Consider the following 22,978-nt stretch of genomic DNA (forward strand, 5'->3'; position numbering starts at 1 on the left):
TCATTCCTCCTACGATGACTGATGAAGTTAATTAAGATCTGGTTTACTTCTTTTACCCAGGATTCTGGACTCATTCCTAGCTTCTATGATATGTTTGTCATACATATTGTTCATGTGTATTTTCTGACTCTGGCCTTTGATTCTTTACTGTTTTATTATCTTCACCTAAATGAGATTTATGTCATTCACTTTGAAAATAGCTCTTATAGATCTAGAGGATGGGCGATAGCCTTGTCACCACTCCTCAGGTATTACTTTCGGTTCGAGATTCTGTGGCTTTTGCACTGCACTGTCCAAGCATGGCGCACACAATATATTTAGCAGATTATACATATGAATATTGAGAGGCTCCTATGAAGATGTGTGATCAATTTTTATAACTCTTCTGGTTCAGTTCTATTCTGCTTTGTTTTTAGGAGATATGCGTGAAGTGGTGGAGCATGTTGCTGCTCGGTACCCAAAAGCTAATTTATATGCTGTTGGTTGGTCTCTTGGTGCAAACATTCTTGTTCGATATTTGGGTCAGGTAGGATAACCATATAACTATGTTATTTTTTTGTTCTTTTTTACCATGTCGATTATATACATCGTGTTTAGCGAAGTGTTCTCCTTGCAATTATTTTTTCGTATCGAGTGTTTGGTTTTCTTTAACTCATTCTCTTCCATGATTGATGAGTTGATGTGATATGTTGATTTGGGTTTGGAAGGCTTCTGCTTTTTAATTTTGTATGATACAGAGGACCCTATGCCAGGATAATCTTATTCTAGCTTGTAAGGCTAAGCTTGAATGTTAGCACAATTTACATGTTTTTTTTTAAATTATTATAAGTGTGAATTTGGATCTCCAAGATTCAGATATATTTATTTTAGCCTATATTAGACCATTTGTTATAATTATTTTTGGCTCAGTCTCACTTTTTTATTTTACAATTTATTTATTTATTATTTTTTTCTGAAGTCTCTTAGTATTTGCTGCAAATGCAACTTGTGGCAAATACTTTTTTATTTGCGGGAAGTGATTATTTCCCGCGATAATAGATCTTAGTAAATAAGTATTTTATGGAAAATATTATTTTCCAGACAATATGTTATGGGCAAACACTTTTTGCCACAACCTCTTCCCATGGGGAATATGAAGAGTTTTTTCCCACCACATTATACTAGATGATTATGGTGGGAATTGCTTATTTCCAATAGAATTGATCATCCGTAATAATTTTTCGCCACGATCGAACTGGTGGGTAAAACTTGAAAGACATCTTTTGCCACGAAGGAAATTTATGGATATACTTGATTTTCCACAAACTTCTTACATGGATAAAGACATTATTACTGACCACGAGTCGATGTTAGTAAACTTAGTTGCCACGAAATTAAAATGTTTTATCCACCGTTCATGTCGTGGCAAAAATGATGGCTTTTTCCATGAAATCAAAATTTGGTGGAAAAAGAATTTTTCTCCACCAATTTTATTCCACGAGTCTCCCACGATACAAATTGGTGGGAAACATACAATTTCTCACGAAGTCTACACTTTTTTCGACCACAATCCCTCCTGGGAAAAAACAAGATTTGTTGTAGTGCCATCATGTGATCATGATTCAACTTGATCTTATTGCAACTCTGAGCCAATTAAAGAGATCAAGTCCGAATACTCGAATTAATATATATATATATATATATATATATATATATATATATATGAACATATATATGCACGTTGATTTATGTGCATAACTAGGGCGATCAAACGGGTGACGGATTAGATGCTGCATTTTACGTATATAGTTATAGCTTATACTACGTACGTACATGATGATCATGAGTAGTAGTACCTATGAATGATTTGTTATTATCCTATATATATATTGTATGAGAATCTCTCATGATTTTAATTTATCCTGCTCTTTTAAGGACAAATCAACTATATATATATGTATATATATATATATATATATATTATAATGTAGCATAAAATTGTATTTTGAAATTAATTTTTAAGTATACTTGAGTTTATTACTACGTACATGCAGTTAGAAGCGAAAGCAGATCGTGAGATGTGAACTACGCTATTTTCATGATTTGTTTGGACTTTTTCCGGTAGTGCTCAATAGTACTTAAAGAAAGAGAACCAGGATAGCTAGGCCACCTGCATGGATTTCTTTCGGTAAATAGAATATACACTCATGTAGTTAATGACCATATATAATTTAGAGGTGTCAACTCATGTTAACAAGTTGTGTTTGTGTCCGTGTCAAGACATATATATTATATTATATGGGTTAACCTGAACACAACCCGTTAAGCTAATTGTGTCATCAAACCCTAACACGACCCATTAACATAACGGGTCGTGTCGTGTCAACCCGTTTTGATCCACTAGTAAATACTACAAAATAGGTTAACACGACTCAACTCGACCCGTTTATGTTATAAATGGGTTGAAAATGCCCGAAATTAACTCATTTGACTTAATTAAGTTTAGCATAATTTTATATAAATGTTAAGATCATAATATCTATAAAAAATATTAAACTAATTACAAGTCCAAAATTACAATCCAAAAAATTAAATTATCGAAATAATTTTATTTTTAGGTATAAGGGTATAATTGTAACTTTAACTTTCTTAATGAGTTGACCCGTTATCAACCTGTTAAGCAATCGTGTCTTAATGAGTTAATTCATTTTGATCCGAACCCGTTAAAACTAAACTCAAACCCATTATTATCATGTCGTGTTCGTATTGAGTTAACGGGTCGTGTCACATATTGTCACCCCTAATATATATAGAGAACAAAAATATATGCATGCTAATTAACATTAATTAATACTAACAATGTTGGTAAATTGTCTAAGGCAATTGATCATGAATTGCAATGCATGGCTTCCCGTGAACGTCTCATGAAGCTAGCTAGCTAGCTACCAAGACTTGATCATCAGTAGTACCAAATGCGCCGAATTGTGATGAATTAGGTACTTATAGTAGCCAATTTTCGCAAACAGCTTAATTTGATATATAGTATAAGAAAATTGCAATTTCAATTTTTGGGAACTTATATATATGATCATGATCATCCAATTATAGGCCAGGATCACAATCGAGTACTGTTAATTTTTTGAAATAATTAACTGTACATATATTCGAATATGATCATCTAGCTAATCATGCATTCTTACAAATATTTAACTGATCAGACGTTCAAAAAAAAAAAACATCTAAATAAAAGATGAAAATACATGCAAAACATACATAAATTAAAGGAGGTATGAATGAATACTTTACAGGCTGGTGCTAGCTTGCACTAGTACTACTGCATCCCGTAACAGTACTACTGTGGAGTTAATTAAATTCCCTAATACAATTTGAATTAAGTTACAGTGTGTGTGTGTGTATATATATATATATATATATATATATATATATAACGTGCTTATATATAACACAGTAACCTGGTTTTTCAAGACATGCACATGGGATCAATATCAGTTGACACAAAGTGATGATCACCACCAACTCCCAAAGTAGTCCGGCGTGACTTTACACGAGATCATACATAGTGTATCATGTGGTCCTTCGATCTGCCATTTGATCTTCTACTAATTCTTAATTACCATGAAGCTAGCGCCTTAATTTGGTATCTTATTCGCGTTCGCGGCCACTCCCCCCATAAAGCCTCCCGAATTAAGAAGGAAAAAAAAGGTTTTACCATATATATTTCTGATTTCCCTAATTGCTAGCTAGAAGCTGTACAATTATATAATATATATATGTATATATATATATATATATATATATCTGCATTAATTTAGGATGTTAATTTCTTTTGGGTGAATCATGACATGCAATTTGACACGATCATAAAATTGTTGGGTTGAGCCAAAAAATTAAGTGGACGCATGCACTAGTACTCGGCTTTACAGTACTTAAAAACTAATACAATTTAGATTATAAGCAGCTAGCACGTACACCAACATGAGTATATATAAAGTAGTCGAGGCCGGCCTAGAGAATTGCGAGTTCTAGCTGGCTGTCCGTTCCAATTGTGATCTCTTTGTCCCAAATGCATGCACCAAATATTTCCTCTTATTCCTTCCTTTCAGCAATAACAGTACTTCCAATGCCACGGGCGGAGGACATAGTTAAAAACGTGAGGCCAACAACTTCCCATGCACGGTGACAGCATACGGCCGGTTTTTGTGCTTTGTAAAATTTAAGGTTTGGATTATATATATATATATATATCTTCTACTTTCAATTATCAAATCTCCAGGCACGGATGTCTAAAATGAAAATCTCTCGTTATACGTACGTACGTAATTATATATATATATATATATTCACATCATATATGGTACTATATGTGTGTGATTCTATAAGTTATATATATATATATATATATATCAATTAAGGAGGAGCTCGAATTTCATGACTAATACTTTCTTCTCATGTGTTTTCTTTGTGATGATCAGTTAATGTTTAATTAAACTCCATTGGCACCAATATTGGGCAAACCTTCTCTGGAAGTGGTCCGGTTTTTGTAATTTTTTAGGGTTGTTTTCTCAATCCGCCGGCCACTTTGCAAACCCTGGTGAAAAAAACATGTGCACTTGTACTGAATCTCGAGGAATTATAAATGGCGACCCTTTGCAATCCAAGGATGAGTGCTGCAATGAAGACAGTATGAGATCAGGTAGAAGCGAAGGCAGATTCTTCAATGGCATTCTCCGACGTCTTCTACAGGCCAGTGGCCCATTCCTAGCACTGCCGCTCACAGAGGTAATTAACTCTCTCTGTCTCCTTAACATACTGATCATACTGCATACATAACTATTTTTTTTCTCCTCCTTTGTTATATACCGAGAATATTGATATATAGGAGCATACACACGCACACCATTTTTTCTGTTCATTTTAAAGTGACGATAACTTCCAGTTTGGTGCCGTACGTACGTGTTTAACTTTTGAAAAGAATAAAACTGCTTTCTACTTATCTTTAATGATATATAGTTACTGACGTATTTCTCTTTTTAAAATCAACGGATGTACGTACGTACCTTATAACGTTTCTCAAATAAAATCTCAGTTTTCATATGTGCCGATCATCAACTCCGTTGCTCCTTAACTTTTTGAACTTTGTAGACAAAAGAAGATTGATCTTCATTAATTCCGACGATCCCATTGCTTCAAAATGGCCTTGACGATCAGCGCGCAAGGATACGTAACAGCTTCTTCAGCTGGCCTTACCTGAGTAATTCCTCCATCTTTCTGGTCCCAACCCATGATGCCACCTCATTTCAGCAGTCTTCTTCATGCTGCCATTGGTCTGTTTAAGTATTTGCGACCATCAGAGTTGAAACTTCAGATCCTGCAACTTCAGCCATTCTTTTATGATATATATCCAGTTCTTCCAGCACATCAAGTGTCCAGTTCCTTCATAGTTAAATCATTTTCCAACTCTCTGTTTCCTGTTCCGGCCTCCACTTTCTTAATGTACGTCAACCTCGTCAAAGCCCACTGTCATTCTGCTCGTGATGTTCCTCTTGTAGTTTCACAAGCGAACAAACAAAAGGCAGCGAAAGAAAAGGATGAGTAGAGATTTTTAGTACATGATTCTACGAAGTAGAATAACGGAATCCAGCTCCCACAGCCGCTCTAAAAAAGTTTGAAAACTAGACGCAGAGAGAGGAGCTGGATGCAAAGCCAGTGAGAGGAGGGTATTATAAAGCCAATGCTGGCTTAGCACCCGAACCGGACCGAAGTTGCACTTATCTTATAGAGAAATTCTACTCTTAGGCTGCTTCCCTTTACCAACACCACACACCGTGACGTGCGAATCCGGTTTGGTTGTCACGTCATGGTTTTACATTGTCTTCGACGGGGATTCGCACATAGTCTCACAGATGAGAAATTTTCTCCTTCAGATCCCTTCCTCTCTGTCTCCCTCACTTCCGTCTTGAAGGATTTTGTTCGCATGTATTATTGCGGCCGAGGAATTTTCTCCCTTAGATCCGTCCTCCCCGTCTCCCTCATTTCGTCTGTCCGTAGCCTGTGAGATCCCTTCCTCCCCATTCTCTTCTCACGCAGACTCTAAACTTCTCCCTCATATCCCTTTATTCGCCCTCTGTTTGTCGCCCTCACTCCCATTAACAAAATCGCACAGAATATGGGAAAAATGCTCACCATTCGACCACACTAGACACATGTATGGCCCAAGTGGGTAGGGAGAGAGCATTGGCGGGCTCAACAAGTTGCAGAGTGGAACCCAGCAACGGTAGCTCCACCGCTAAGGCAGATCCAATTAAGCTCAGAATCAGACCCACTCCAAATAGAGCCACCACGGCCTTCAGGTTGTGGATGGTAACATAACTGGCAGGATTCTCTGTGTGGGTCTGGACTTGCATTTGAAATGGTTCGTGTATTTGGGACTTTGGAGTGGAAAAGGAAATTGCTTTTATATATGGGTTTATGACTAAAGAGAGAATTTGGAAGGTAGAATAAGGTAGTGATGGCCATTGCTGTGGTTCTGAACGCTGAAGATTTTTCCGGGTGAAGCCGTGATACATCGGCGGAGTCGAAAATGAACCGTCTGAGGGTAGATTAGTAAATTGGTAAAAGGGAGGTCTTCTAGATCCAGTCCAGCCATGTATGTAAAATGATAAGGTGACGTTGCAAAATCACACGTTTGAAAAAACAATTAAAATAGGTCCAACTCACCGGGTGTGTGGTGTTGGAGAAACAAGGGCTTAAGAGTAGAATTACTCTATCTTATAAATGACACATCGATCCAACAATATGGTGATCATTTAGCTGTAACTCATGACTTTTAAATCTTTTCTTTACTTTTTTTCAAACCAGATCATCCAATTAAAGATTAGTTGTGGACATAATATGCAGACACGTGATGATCTTCATCATTTAATTAATATTAAAGTTCATCATGTGAAGATCATATCATCTGGATAAGTGAACATATTAATAGGCCTATGCAAAAAAGGGCTTGGCTCATTCAAACCGAAAGGCCCGACATGGACCCACCCGACTAAAGTTGGGTTCAACAGGTCAAAACCCATAACGGGTTCATTTCATCTAATATCGGTCGAAACCGATCATCCTAAAGAAATAACCCACGCCCATCTATTCTCATCAAACCCTAGCCTTTCTCTCATATGTCTCATATCCATCATTTTCTTTTTCCTCATCATTTCATGGAAGAGCTCAACCAAAGCAAATACCCATTTTCTCTATTGCTTGGCTTTCTCCTTAACACTCTCTCTCACTGTCTCTGCACCATTTACTCTCTTTAACGCTCATCACTGTCTCACTGTCTCAACCAAAGATCAACTTCGTCTCTCACGCCATCCCTGCACCTAAAAGCCAGCTTGTGTCCTCTCTGCCTCTCGCTCATTCCTTCCTGCTAGAAGTAAACTCCCGTTGTCTACCTATCTTGCACGACCTGAACCAACATAGACCAAGTGTTTGTGTGCGTGTGTCTATGGTTTTGCACCCAGCTTGGGTTGTGGAGTTTTACCCATTCAGCAAAGGAGGAAATAGAAAAGTTGAGAGTTTCGTTAATGTTCTTTTTCTCCTCCTCTCCTCCTCTCTTGCTCTATTTTTCTCTCTATTTCGCTTTCTCCTATCCCGACTTCAAGTGAAGATGCGTGAGATCCTTCACATCCAAGGTGGGCAATGCGGCAACCAGATCAGTGCCAAGTTCTGGGAAGTGGTGTGTGTGAGCATAGAAGGCGTAGAGCTCATCAATTCCGTGTCGATCTCGTCTATTTTTGTTTTCTTCACAAGATTCTTTCTGTGATTTTTTTTATTCTATTAGGCACCGTTTGTTTGCCCACAAAAGAAAAGGTAAAATGTGATTTTTTTTTTTTTTTGTTCTGTTAGGCACCGTTTGTTTGCCCAAAAAAAAGGTAAAATGTGATTTTTTTTGTTCTTTTTTGGTAATTTTAGTGATTCTTGCGCATATTCATTTCAGTTTGGAAATTATAGGGTAAATTGTGATTCTTGCGCATATTCATTTCGGTTTGGAAATTATAGGGTAAATTGGAAATTAATTTCATAAAATCAATATTATGTTGATGCTGATTGTGGTGTTGATGAAGTTTTTTAGTATAATGAGAGTTTGGTGGGCTGCAATATTGGTGTTTGTTGAATCTCTAATCTTTTCTTTGCAAAACAAACAAAAAGAAATTAAGGATGTTTCTTTCTTTCTTTTTCATTTGATAAAAAAATAAAAAAGAAAATAAATTTCTAGAAAACCGACATTTTAACCCGACCCAAATGGACCGAGTCGGGTCAGGTCAATTTTGGACTGACTGGTCATCGGGTTGGACCCAAAATAGCCTTGGGCGGGCCAGGTGTTTTGCAGGCCTACATATTAGATTAATTCACTAAAATGCCGGCAAATTATAGGAATAAAATGATCACAAAGAAGGATACACTCTACATAGGCATGCATTTAATGATTTCTCTATTTCTTTTATAATTCATGAGCATCCAATTTGTACAAAGAATTGGAAAGGGTTTCTACCATGTAATGTTCTTTTATAATTCCTCACGCAAGTGTTTTTCACAGTACGTAAAGATCCTCGAGTTAAGATACCATAAGAAAAAATTCAAACGAGAATACATGATGATGATCAGCTCCTCTATAACTGTAATAATTTACCTTAAGAGTGTTTTTAAGTGATCAAAGTTTGTTAATTTTGATTAGGGCATCTGATTTCGGGTGAGATCATCTATATATTCAGACCTTTTTCATCATATGAAAATTTGCGAGTTTGTATTCATCAATATAATTAACGTAAATTTGGTCGTACACCCGGCCATGTGTTATGATCGGATTAGGATTAAGTCCTAATTATGCGATTGGACTATATAATATGCTCATTATTCCTTATAAGATATACCCGTCTTATCCCTTGCATTTAAATTACTATAACAACAATTAGTAATATCCATTAATTAGCACGACCGATATAAAATTAATGATTGAACGGCTATTAAATTAAACCACTAATTAATTAACTCTTGATCTCTACATATATATATAGTTAACACGTATACAGAGTTGTGTCTATATTCGATCATGTCATGTGTAATAAAGCCACGCGTTTTCATGTACTGCTCATTCTAGATTAACAATAGATATTGTCAATCCTTGCAGGTGGGGGAAGAGGTTCAAGCATTGTGGAAGATTGCAGGGCCCATCGGGATGACAACCTTGCTTATATACTCGAGGTCCGTTATTTCCATGCTCTTCTTGGGTCGTCTCGGAACAACAGAGCTAGCTGGGGGAACACTGGCGATTGGTTTTTTGAATATCACAGGCAATTCAATCCTCAGGGGTCTATCCATGGGGATGGACCCCATCTGTTGCCAAGCCTATGGAGCCAAACGATACTCAGTTCTCAGCCAAACCTTCCAGAAAACACTATGTCTCCTCCTACTCGTTTCCATATCCATCTCAGTCATATGGCTTAACGCTGGCCCCATCTTTCGTTGGTTGGGTCAGGACCCAAACATCACAAAAGTTGCAAAGGTTTACTTGGTTTTCTCCATTCCTGAATTGCTAGCTCAAGCTCACCTCCACCCATTAAGGATCTTCTTACGAACCCAGGGCTTAACCACCCCACTAACAATAGCAGCCACTTTTGCAGCCCTCCTTCACCTTCCTATTAACTACTTACTCACTACTTATTTGAAATTAGGTGTCAAGGGTATTGCACTGGCTGTTGCTTTTAATACTCTCAACTTAAACTTGGGCTTGATAATCTATCTTATCGTCTCCAAAACACCACTAAAACCTTGGAATGGAGCTACATTTACCTCTGCCTTTCAAGGCTGGGGGCCATTGCTAAGTTTAGCACTGCCTAGCGCTGCTTCAGTGTGCTTGGAGTGGTGGTGGTATGAAATAATGCTGTTTCTGTGTGGATTATTGAGCGATCCACAGGCAAGTTTAGCTGCAATGGGCATCCTCATTCAAACGACAGGCTTGCTATATGTGGTTCCAATCTCTTTAAGCAGTGGCATAGCAACACGTGTCGGCCACGCTTTGGGGGCTGGTCAACCATCCCTGGCCCAATGGGCAGCCATTATTGGACTTATCGTGGCCTTTGCTTTTGGACTCTCGGCCCTCATTTTCATGAATGCAGTGAGATCTGTGTGGGGAAAGTTGTTCACAGATGAGTCTCAGATTCTTGATCTGGTTTCAATTGCACTTCCAATATTGGGGTTATGCGAACTCGGCAACTCACCCCAAACCGCTGCGTGTGGGGTCTTAACCGGTACAGCACGTCCTAAGCTGGGTGCCCGGATAAACTTGTGTGCATTTTACGTCGTTGGATTGCCAATGGTTATTCTGACTTGTTTCGTGTGCAAGGTTGGGTTTCTAGGTCTATGGTTGGGGCTACTGTCAGCACAGTTTTCTTGTTTGTTTATGATGGGATATGCATTGATCCGTACAGATTGGAGGCACCAAACTAAAAGGGCTGAGGAGCTGACTCTTGCAGCAGATCAACAGGCACGAGATAAGGATGATTTGGAAAGCGTCCTACTAATTACCACTGATCTCTGAGTTATAAAAACCAATTTTAAGTCCGTCCGTACTGCATGAAGACATTAATTCTTGGCAAGAGTACACGCGAAGGATATATATATATATATATATATATAAATCACGAAACTCATGGTTTCATGCATTAATGATCTTAACTTGAGGTGGAACAGAAGTGAGAAGTTAAAAAATGAGCCATCTATCTGATCTGGAGGATGATCATCAAATGCATTTTTAGTTCGTTGTCCATCGACTAGGAGTATATTCTTTAATTTGCTTCGATTCATAGAAACACACGTACACATGAAACTCACTGCATGCAGGCACGAACATATGACGTACATAGTACCTTGTACGATTTCTTTCCTTCTATTATATTCTGCTCTTTAGTCGATTGACAAATTAATATTGTTTATCTAATCCTGGCTATAATTTGCTCATCTGGTATATCACATTGGTGGGAATTATTAGAATCTAGAAAAGGGAAGTATGAGGCCGGCGTTATTAACGTTGAACTTATATATATATGGCCGGAATTGCCTTGGGCATTCGTTACGGGTAGTGTTTTCATGTTGCATGTGTATGCCAGCAATAAAATAAAAACTATGTAGTGAATCATCATCAAAATACTGCATTGGATTGATGGTTCTAGCTTTTTACGATGGTTTAGATTTATCCAGCTTCTAGTTTATATATGTTTTTATCTTTATATATTTTTAGTTAAATATTAAATTGGTTCATGTGGATTTTACATGTTTGAAAGCCAATTAATGGATAATATTTCTCCCTCATGCACGTGCACCCATGAACAATTAATGGATCGTGAGCTTATGACTACTTGATCTTGACCACCAAGAGGTTGAGACAGTAAATGCGCGAGGCCGGGGCTATAGTACCGAGTGAGGAATAAGCCGGAGAGAGCTAGCTTTGTGTGGCGTTTGAAAATTTGACCCCAATAGTGTATTTCTCAACCAAGTACGCAAATGCAGCCTTTGAAAATATAAATAATAATAATAATAATATATATGCGAAAATGCAGCCTATTAGTTTCTTTTCCTCCGCTTATTGATATGCTTAAATTCAGCGGCTAATCCTGCTTGACTTAGGTATATATTTTGAAAAAAAAAAAAGTATCAGTTATTAAATAGACAAAATAAAGCACGCATCCAAGACGCCACTCGTGTCATTAGGAGCAACTCCAGGACGCGGTGGCTTGTGACCTGCACGCGCTGTCATAGCCTGTGTTGATCCTCAGCCGGTGACTCAACTTTGTTTCAGACTGCTATCCTATGTTTCCGCTTTCCCGAACTGAGGATCAAGTGGAAATGGGTGTAACAATCTCTTCTAGCCAGTCCAAACCAACAAGATGCAACACACCCCATTTTACTACGACTTTTAGTTACAGTAATATAATTTGTTTTATCAGACTATACAAAAACCGCTTCAAGCGGCATCCCCTAGTAGGACATGGGTGGGAGCCAATTAATTTTCTCCACATCCCTCTTTTTTCTTTTTTATGTGATGTATTTGTTAGTTTTTGAATAATTGTAGGGGATTTCCACCCCACTAAAACTTATATCCTGTAATCCTTTAGTTTATCTATAAAATGCTAAACTTACCTAGAAAAAAAAAAAGCACGCATCCATCAACTGCAAAACAATTATATATATATATATATATATATGTAAGTATTGTAGAAAATAGCTACTATAAAATAGAAAAAAAATTGGGGATGGGAGAAGGAGATGGAGGGACACTTTGAAAGGTTTCTTTTTTGCTATTCTTCTTTTTTTTGAAAGAAAGATGATTTATTAATCAATCAATCACTATAAAGCTTCCTCTAAAATAATAGATTTAATACAATCAGGAATCATTTCCACATCTAACACAACATTCTTGTGTTAAATAGCATCTTGAGCAAGGTAGTGTGCACCTTCATTTGCTAGCCTATTTGTGTGATGAATAGACCATTGAGCAAATGACTTGAGCAGCAATTTTTTGTCTTCCAAGAGCAAGCCAACTGGGCTCATATCATGGCTATCTTTCTGTAAATATTGAACCACTTGCAAAGAATCACCTTCTAGCTTCACCATTTTAATCCCCATATCCTTACAAAAATTCATAGCCACTTGCAGTGCAACAACTTCAGCCATGAAAGAATTAACAACTAAGGGCTTTGAGTCACGACAACATCCAATTACTTGACCACTGGTATATCTTATAATCACTTCAATGCCTACCCTTCCTCTGGATTGAGCACATGATGCATCCCAATTCATTTTAAACCAGTCAGCAGGTGGCTTAATCCAAGCAGATTTCTGAACAACAGTAACACTTGGTGATGACTTCCTCTCTTGAGCCATCTGGAACAAATAGTAATCCTCTAAAGCTTTGGTTATAAGGAATCTAGGATGATGAAACTCTTTGCCATGAAGAATAGAATGGCTTCTAAACCAGGTCAGTTTTGTTATCATTGCAGTCATGTCCAATTCTTCCTTACTCAGCTTCTATACTAATTCTTTCCAAATTTATGCAAAACTATGACTTTGAACAAATAATTTCTTAATTCTTTTGCAGCCTATACTCCAAACATCTTGAGAAGCTACACAACTCCATAAGGCATGCTCCCACATTTTCAACATGAGATTTGCATAAAATACATGAATCATCTTTCAAAATCTTCCTCTTGCACATATTTGAGGAAGTGGGGATGGCATCTCGACATGCTCTCCAAATAAACATATTAGCAACATTGGGAACATTCATTTTTCATATTGATTTCTAGAACCCAAAATTACTACTGACATCTGAAGTGCTTGCCTCATTTTTGCTAACCAACTTTTTGTGAAGATGATATACACTCTTCACAGAAAACTGGCCATTGTTGGTATAAAACCAAACTAATTTATCATCTCTACCTCTTGAACTGATGGTGACTTTAAGATTCTGTTGGACTTCCTAAGGAGTGAAAGACTGATGCAACAGCTATTCATTCCACTAGTTTAGATCTTGATCTATCAACATTGCCACTTTTGCTTCCTCTCCAAGAGTAAAATCAGAAGATATAATACTATGGCTAATATGTGTTAGTAGCCATCTGTCTTTCCAGATCCTCACCCTCCTACCATTTCCAATTCTCCAGTATAATCCTTCTTCCAAGAGCTTTGTCCTTGCCTTGACACTTTTCCACACATAAGAGGGTCTTGATCCTAGTCTTGCCTTTAAGAAGTCCTCCTAAGGAAAGTACTTTGCTTTAAAAATCTTTGCAGGTAAAGAGTCGGGCTGAGTAAAAATTCTTCAGCTTTGCTTGGAAAGCATTGCTAAATTAAAGCTCTTAAAGTCCTTAAATCCAAGGCCTCCATAGTCTTTTGTTGTACCCAACTGACTCCATTTCATCCAATGAATCTTAGAGTGATCCTCATTATAGCCCCACCAAAATTTCTTGAACATACTGTTCAACTTATGTATAATAAACCCAGGCGGCAAAAAAAAATACCTATTGAATAGGTGAAAATTGCTTGAAGAACTGCTTTTATAAGAATCTCCTTGCCACCTACTAAAAGTGCTTTAGTTTTTCAGTTTGAAATTATGCTCCAAATTCTATCCAAAAAGGAATGTAATGCAGCAACTTTTGATCTACCAACAACAACAGGGAGCTCCAAGTATTTCTCAAAAGGCCCCGAGGACTTAACTCCAACAATTTACAGAATGTTTCTCTTAACATTTGCTGGGGTGTTTTTGCTGAAGAATAGGGAAGTTTTCTCTTTATTAAGCATTTGTTTCGAGGCTCTCTCGTAGATCTCCAACAAGTGAAGTAGCCTACACCATTCAAGACAATTTGCCTTGCAAAACAGGAGGTTGTCATCAGCAAATAGAAGATGGTTAATCTAAAGATTGTCATGCCCAATTGGTACTCCTGAGATACTCCCAATAGCTTTTGCATTATTCAGTAAGGAGGTCAAAGTTTCTGAGCATAAAATAAACAAGGAGAAAGAGGATCTCCTTGTCTAAGTCCTCTAAAGGGTATGAAAGATGCATGAGGTTCTCCATTAATCAATATGGAATAAAAACTGATCTAATGCAACCCATCATAAGATTGATCCATCTTCTGTCAAAACCAAGTTTGTGCATAACTTCTTCAAGAAAAATCCATTTGGCATGATCATAAGCTTCGCTCATAACAAGCTTAAGAGCCATATAACCTGACTTTCCATACATTCTGGTGTTTATAGAATGAAGAACTTCATATGCTGCTAAAATTTTATTAGTGATCAATCAACCAGGCACAAAAGCACTCTGGTTTGGTGAAATGATCTTAGGTAAGATTCTTTTTAACCTATTAGCAAGCACTTTAGAAACAATCTTGTAAAGCACAGTACACAGATTAATAGACCTGAAATCTGTCACCTTTTTTTGTTGCTTTACTTTTGGTATCAATGTGATAAATGCGTCATTAATGTCATGTAAAGGCCAGCCATTCTGCAAAACTTTTTGTACAAATAGACATACCTCTTCTCCAATGATGGACCAATTTTCTTGATTGAAGTGGGCATGAGGGAATTCATCTGGACCTGGTGAGCTAGGAAGGGCCATCTGAAAAACTGCATCCTTTACTTCCATTGTAGTAAATGAGTTTTGGTAGGGATCAGCCGCTATAGCAGTGTGCAATTTCGCACACCCTACATGGCAATCTCTTGTCTTTTTTATTATTATTATTCCAAACGCACCATCATCTCTCTCATCCGCTCTCTCACATCATCTCTCTCCAGCGGCTCTCTCTCATCAGCTCTCTGTCTCTCATCTCGACTCTGTCTCTCTCTCTCTCTTTCTCTCATTAGCTCTCTCTCTCGCCAGCTCTCTCTCTCTCTCATCTTGGCTATCTCTCTTATCTCGGCTCTCTCTATCTCATCAGCTCTCTCTCTCTCTCTCTCTCATCGTCTCTCTCTCTCAAATGAAAATTCAGATAAAATTTCAAATGAGTGGGACGACCGTGTGATGGGAAGAGCGTGCGATGGGTGCCAAATAAGGTGTGCAAACTGGCTGATGCCACACAATGGCGGATGCAAAGACTTTTCGGTAGTAAATTCACAAAGAAGTTTGGAATTCATTTCAAGTGTCACACATGCTGTTAAACCAGAAACACAACTAGACAGATCAGAGGGATTAGTAGAAGTGAAAAGATTAGAGAAATAACCAATAAGGTTTCTCCAATCAGGTGAGCATCAATGACAATTTGGCCTTGACTGTCCTCCACTGTTTGATGGTATTAATTGATTTCCTCTTATTAGCAAACTTGTGATAGTATTGAGTGTTTCTGTCTCCTTTATGCAACCAGTGTTGCTTTGCCCTTTGCTTCCATTTCAGTTCTTCCTCCTCAAGATAAAGGTCCACCTCCTTTTGCAAGTCTTGAATAAGTTTGTAATTGTCTCGTGTTCCAATAGCTTGCAAATCAATTATGTCCTTCATTTTCCCCTTGAAATGTGCTTGAATACATAATATATGTCCTAATTATTTATTGGAGAATGAGGTTAGAGAAAGAATGAAAATAAAATAAATCAATGATATACAATATCAAATGGCATAGATCTAAATTTTATATATTACCATACATATATACTAGACATATGATATATATATATATATATATTTATATCATATCATATCATTGTTCATGAAAATGATAGGAAAAATACGAGGATTATGGAAAGACGGATAACATGAGAATGAATATGAGCGAGCATCAATTATGGCGCGAAATAAAGTTAGACATGAACAGAGTAGATGACCAAATTATTGACTAAATTCAAACATAGAACTCACGAGGTAAAAGCAACTTAACATAAAACTAGAAGTATTAATTTCAGTTAATTAGAAGGCGTGGTACGGGATCATCACAATTCATAAGAATAAATTAATATTAATAAATATTTCTTCAAAATATATATATATATATATTATTACATTTTCGGTGATATTTTTAACAGACATATATATATTTAATTTATTTGCATGTTGTTACTGATCCGCTACTGTAAGTTACGTACGTACGGTCTGGAAAGGCGAGAAATTAAGTGCATTGGATTAGGTCCAACCACCACCCATTCCCGGTAACAGTACTCGCTGCCTGCCTTGTTCATGCATGCTCTTAACTTCTGATCTATATATATAACGACCATGTCGATAAGCTGATCTCACCCTCACCCACCCAGCTTAATTTCAAAGTACTCAAGCTCCATGCTTAGCTTCCTCTTCCATATATTGTACGTCCAAAAGAAAGCCTTTTTTGTCCTTTATACTCCAGAAAAGTATCAGACAATGGAAAGCCTCAAGTTGGCGTGCGTGCTTCTCTTGTGCATGATGGTATCATGTGCACCCTTTGCCGTCGTGGCGGCCCCACTATCATGCAGCAAGATACAAGGCAGCCTCATACCTTGCCTTTCCTACCTGAGGACCGGCGGGCAACCTTCTCAACCATGCTGCACGGCGGTCACCAATCTCAACAAAGCAGCCAGCACCACTACTGACCGTCAGAACGCATGCAGGTGCTTGAAATCAACAGCTGGTGCCTTGCAGGGTGGCCTTAACCCTAAGTATGCAGCTGGACTCCCTGCCTTGTGCAATATTAGCAAATCAAATCTCCTTCATTCCAGCAAGATTCCACAATCCTCGCAAGCCCATAATTTTATCTAATTAGCTGTAGCCCTTATCTGTTTTCCTTTCATACTCTCGTTTTTCACATACTCATCATTTATTCTTAACTGCTCTCACTGATTCTATTGAGCCTACTTGTTACTCCGAAGCCAATCGCCACTCTCATTGGCGTGAAGCCATGGCCTCCGAACTTCGTGCCCTTGAGGAAAACTCCACTTGGACACTTGAACCTCTTCCTTCTGGCAAAACACCCATCAGTTGCAAATGGGTTTTCAAGACCAAACTTCGTGCTGATGGTACCATTGAGCGCTACAAAACTCGACTTGTAGCCAAAGGCTACACTCAAGTGAAAGGTATAGACTATCATGAAACCTTTGCTCCAGTTGCCAAAATGACCACAGTCCGCTGCGTTCTAGCAATTGCTGCCACCAAGAATTGGATTATTCACCAAATGGACGTTCACAATGCCTTTTTGCATGGTGAACTTGATGAGAAAGTTTATATGAAACCCCCACCAGGCTACTGCATTAAGGGGAGACACGTGTCTGTCGCCTCCGGAAATCCCTCTATGGCCTCAAGCAAGCTTCTCGGAATTGATTTTTTAAACTAACGTCTGTTCTTCTTAATGCAGGTTTTGTTCAATCTCAAGCCGATCACTCTTTATTTACCTTGTTTACTGCTACTAGTCTTACTATTATCTTGGTATATGTCGATGACATCTTGGTCGTCGGTAATGATCTCTCTCAAGTCACTTTTTTCAAGACTATTATTTCTTCTCACTTCAAAACTAAGGATCTTGGACTGCTCAAATATTTCCTTGGTCTTGAAGTCGCTCGCTCACCTTCAGACATTTTTCTCAATCAACGCAAATATGCCCTGGAAATTCTTGCCGATAGTGGTCAACTTGGTTCTCGCCCTGCTCCATTTCCCATGGAGCAAAACTTGAAGCTCAATAACACAGATGGGGATCTACTTCCTGACCCTGCCCCATACCGACGGTTAGTTGGACGACTCATTTATCTCACCATCACTCGCCCTGATATTGTCTTTGCCGTCAACATCCTTAGCCAATTCATGCATGCTCCCAGAATTTCTCACATGACAGCTGCTACTCGTATTCTCCACTACATCAAAGGCACTCCCGGCCAAGGCATTTTTTTTCTCCTCCTCAAATGACCTTCATGTTCGCGCCTACACAGATTTTGATTGGGCTAGTTGCCCCACCACCCGACGCTCTACCACGGATTTTTTTATCACTCTTGGCTCTAGTCCTATTTCATGGCGTACCAAGAAACAGACTAAAGTTGCCCATTCCTCTACGAAAGCCGAATACCGTGCCATGGTTGTCATCACCTGTGAACTAGTATGGTTGCAACAACTTCTCCATGATCTCGGCATCTCACACAAAGGTCCCATGACTCTCTACTGCGACAACCAATCTGCTCTCTACATTGCTCACAACCCTGTCTTCCATGAACGCACCAAACATATTGAGATCGATTGTCATATTGTTCGTGACAAACTTCGCTCTGGTCTTCTCACCACCGCTCACTTACCCTCTTCCGAGCAACTCACCGACATCTTCACCAAAGCTTTGGGTAGCGATCTCTTTCATCATCTATCTCGCAAGTTGAGCATTACGGATCTTCATGCACCAACTTGAGGGGGAGTATTAGCAAATCAAATCTCCTTCATTCCAGCAAGATTCCACAATCCTCTCAATCCCATAATTTTAGCTAATTAGCTGTAGCCATTACACATTCTTTCTTTGTACGGCAAATTCTTTTTCTTTCCATGTATACATTATTTCACTCAAGCATATATACGTGGATGAAATCAATGAATAAACAAGTGAATTATTTCTCACATTGAGTTGCTTAACATGCAAAGTCAACATTCCATACGAGATCAGCATCCCCACCAACTGCGACACGTAACCCCCCTCACACGCACCCTGAACTTTTCGATTCTAGAATAAACTCCCATCTGCTTAGTTTTCTCGATTAGATTATATTTCTAAACTTGATCGCGCGGCAGCTGGATTTTAGTTTAATTCACCAAGATTTTTCCTTTTCCTTTAAGAATCTAGCTGTGAAAGTCGTTTTCATATTGTTGGTGCAGTTCTAGTACTTCGTTGTTTAGAAAATACGTATAGAAACTTCATCATTTCTCCCATAAGAAAATCATAAATTTTTTAAGCAAATTTTTAAAAAGGAATGTTCCATCCTTCTCACAAATACGAAGAAAGCACATGCAGTCATGCAGCCATTGTGAGTCCAGTCGGTCGTTCTATGTAATGAATGTCCAGTATTTATAAAGATATATATCATGTGCTACTTATATGCATGTTCATTATCTCTTTCGTACGTTCATTTCACCTGCGTACGTACAACAATCTGCTGCCTTTGTACGATTCCAAATTTCCATGAAGATAGTGTCAGTGCTTTGTAATTCTGTGATAGTGTCAGTGCTTTGTAATTCTGTGATCATTTGGAAGTTTAGTTACGGTAGTACTGCATCATGCGTTGGAGAGTAATTAATTATAGTTGTGGGTAAATCATGTTCATGATGATCAAGTGTTGGTGGATTTTACGTACGAACCCTAGCTAGTGATCACTTTGTAGTATGCATTAACCCTAGCTAGTAATGCCACATGATACTGCCTGCCAAGTCAAGCAGTCCATGTGAGTAATAAACTCAGATGGCCGGGTAGCAACCTCATATTGGCCAAAGTTATATACATGAATTTAACTTCATTAATAAGGATGCAGTGTAAATCCCTAACTTACATCCCCCACGTACACCAGTTTTTATTAAATAATAAAATGAAAAATGCTATTCTTTATCCTAAATTTTATCATCTCTAATCTGATCATGATTTGGTGATGTGGCATATTTCAAGTGGTTTCTTCTATTAATTACTATTTAAGTGGTAATCATTTAAAATGTACACATAATCAAATGTGATATCACTACAAGAAAAATAGATTTTTGTGGCCATTTAATTGCGGCGAAAATATCATTTGTGACCAAAACAGACTCATTTTGACTGTAAATAGTCATTTCGCTGGAATTAACTGACCACAAATAAGCAGTTTTCTTGTAGTAGATTGAGAATGACAAGATTAATTAAGAAAAAGGATATTATTACTCTAATAAAATATACACACCCACACTAAATTACACACACTAAAAATTAGAACAATTAAAATTTGAGAAAAAATTAAGTTTAAAGTGAGGGTATTTTTGTAAATTGATGTTACTTTTATAAGATATTTCACAAAAACACCCTTCATTTTAAAGCATAGTTGTGTAATATTTTGTGAAAAATTATATGTATTTATCATTTATCAAAAATTAAATAGGCCAGGGTAGTTGTCCAGCTGTCACTGCAAGTCAAAGTTTGTTGGATTTTCTACTACCCCACATTGGATGGCTGACTCTCAAGGTGGTGGTCTTACTAAACAGTGGCTAGTTAGAGTAGTGGTCTTAAAAATAATTGGAGTTAATTGTGGCGAGTAAGTTTTGGATGCAAGAAGCCTCATTTTATTGTAGCCGCATTTTTGCGATGGCAACCCAGAAATTTGCCACAAAATAATATTTTTGCGGCGATATTTTGTCGTCACAAATAAGTCTACCGCGAAAGGGGCAGAAATCACAAAAGACTTTCATTTTATAGAGAAATTTTTATTGCCGCAATAAGTTCATAAAAACATTTCGACTAAAATACCCAATCTTCTCTCCGCAAAATTACTCTCCACCCATCTACCCCAATATTCTCTCTCTCTCTCTCTTCCTCCGTGATTAGGCTGCCCCACTGTGGCATGTGACCTCCTCTAGTACTCGGTCTCTATTTCAGCAACTTTTCAATTTTCACCTTCAATCTTTGTTTGGTATTTCTCTCATTGACCCTTTTGATCTATTGGGTGTCTCATGTGCTTGTGTTTATTTCTCTATCAGTTTTGTGTTGGCTTATTTTTCTATAGAATGGCATCTACTTTAAAGTCGAGAGCACCGGAGATTGAAATTATCAAAGGCATAGAAAAGTAGGATGAAAGAAAAAAAAAAATCCTTGCAATACACTAGGTTTCTAAGAAACAAAACTATGCCTCCTTATGTTCTTCAGAATCCCACCAAAGAGCAGAAATTATTAAAATACCCTCATGGCGAAAATGTGAAAACCCTTCATTATTTGAAAATCGTCCAACCTATAAAAGAACATTGAAGACTCGAGAAAGAACTTGTAAGTTGCGACAGCCTTGAAATTAATACGTACTTTTAGTTTTGATTTCTGTGTGTTTGCTTCAACAAAAGTCTGAAATTCTGAATCAGTTTGTAAACATCTTAAATAAGAAACCCAATGTTAGTTTCTAAACCTTTGATATTGGGTTTGTTGCTTCAGTTGGACATTTCAGTTTCTTACATTATTTGCTTTGGTACTAACATATTCATATTGTAAATCTATCTTAATTCTTATTTTACTTATAAAAAATTGATATTGCCAATTAATCAGAGAATGATGAGTAAATTCAAGCATTGAGGTATACTATGTTTAATATGCTAAGTGTTTCAATTTGGGAGTGTGCGTGTGTAATTAAAAAACTAGCATTAAAACCATAACTTTCACACAAAATCAAAACCATCAATCTAAAACAATCTAAACATTATTGAAATATAACTTCCCCTTTTTTTATAGCAAAATAGCTTACTTCATTAATAACAATGCATTACAAATGGATATCAGTCCAAATGACTTGAGAAAGAAGTCCAAATAACTTGAGAAAGAAAATCTGGATGAGATTCCCACCATACATGAATGTCCTCGATATTCCATGTATTTCTAGCCAGCTTATGGGCTGCATTATTTCTCATCCTCCCCACATGTTGGATTTGACACTTTGGAAACCGCTTCATCATCTCCTGTATGTCTCTGATAAGGTTGCTCAGCATTGCTATCGATTCAGCTTTCTCTTGAATGGCTAGAACCATCAAGAGGGAATCACTTTCTACAATCAGATCTTGCAATCCCAACCAAAAACAAAGTTGTAGGCCTTGCAGCAAAGCTATGAGTTCAATCTCTACTAGTTCATTAACAATTGGTTCCTTCTTACTTGCTGCCATTATAACATTCACCTGACTATTACGAAGAATTAGTCCTACACCTGCACAATGCTGATCAAAAAACATGATCCCATCTACATTCAGCTTCATAGCACCCTGTGGAGGAGGTTCCCCTGTACAGCATTTTTGAATATTCTTCAAAGGCTCCTTCTTGAGGATGGTATAAGCTTTCTGCATTGAAATAGCATGGTTGATCACATAATCAGTATGCAAAAGCTTATTTTCAAACATCAGTTGGTTTCTTCGATACCAAGAACCCCAAACAATCATAAAGAAACTTTCAAGATCTTCCCTCTTTCCTTTTTCCCATATCTGTCTTGTTATATCTATAAAATCAAGTTCATGTGAACTATTGCTTAAGGCAAAAAAAAAAAAAAAAAAAAATTATCCAACTCTCCTTCATACTTGGACAGTGAATTAAGGCATGTGGTGTGTCTTCTACTACATGTGAGCAAAATTTGGAGTTGTATTCATCAAGTATCTTCCTTTTATGAAGATTAGACTTCGTAGGTAATCCATTCATGCATGCTCTCCAAGCAAATATCTTAATTTTGTGAGGAGCATTCATTTTTCAAATAGTCTTCCATAACTGATTATGTCTTCTTACACTGGAACACTCCCCTTCTTCTATAGGCCTTT

General features: G+C 37.6%; 2 protein-coding genes across 2 annotated transcripts; one reads left to right on the forward strand and one right to left on the reverse strand.

Moving 5' to 3' along the window:
- Window positions 1-218: 218 nt before the first annotated feature.
- On the forward strand, window positions 219-10,709 carry LOC121267309 (protein DETOXIFICATION 53-like). The gene is made up of 3 exons (XM_041171155.1): window positions 219-248; window positions 395-526; window positions 9,149-10,709. The coding sequence occupies exons 1-3, from the start codon at window positions 219-221 to the stop codon at window positions 10,586-10,588; spliced, it is 1,602 nt and encodes a 533-aa protein (XP_041027089.1). The 3' UTR covers window positions 10,589-10,709.
- A 1,759-nt stretch (window positions 10,710-12,468) lies between these two features.
- On the reverse strand, window positions 12,469-13,050 carry LOC121267310. The gene has a single exon (XM_041171157.1). It carries the CDS (start codon window positions 13,048-13,050, stop codon window positions 12,469-12,471), a length of 582 nt encoding a protein of 193 aa, XP_041027091.1.
- Between the last annotated feature and the right edge of the window lie 9,928 nt (window positions 13,051-22,978).

The sequence above is a fragment of the Juglans microcarpa x Juglans regia genome, chromosome 5S (genome assembly GCF_004785595.1).
Source record: "Juglans microcarpa x Juglans regia isolate MS1-56 chromosome 5S, Jm3101_v1.0, whole genome shotgun sequence".
NCBI lineage: Eukaryota > Viridiplantae > Streptophyta > Magnoliopsida > Fagales > Juglandaceae > Juglans > Juglans microcarpa x Juglans regia.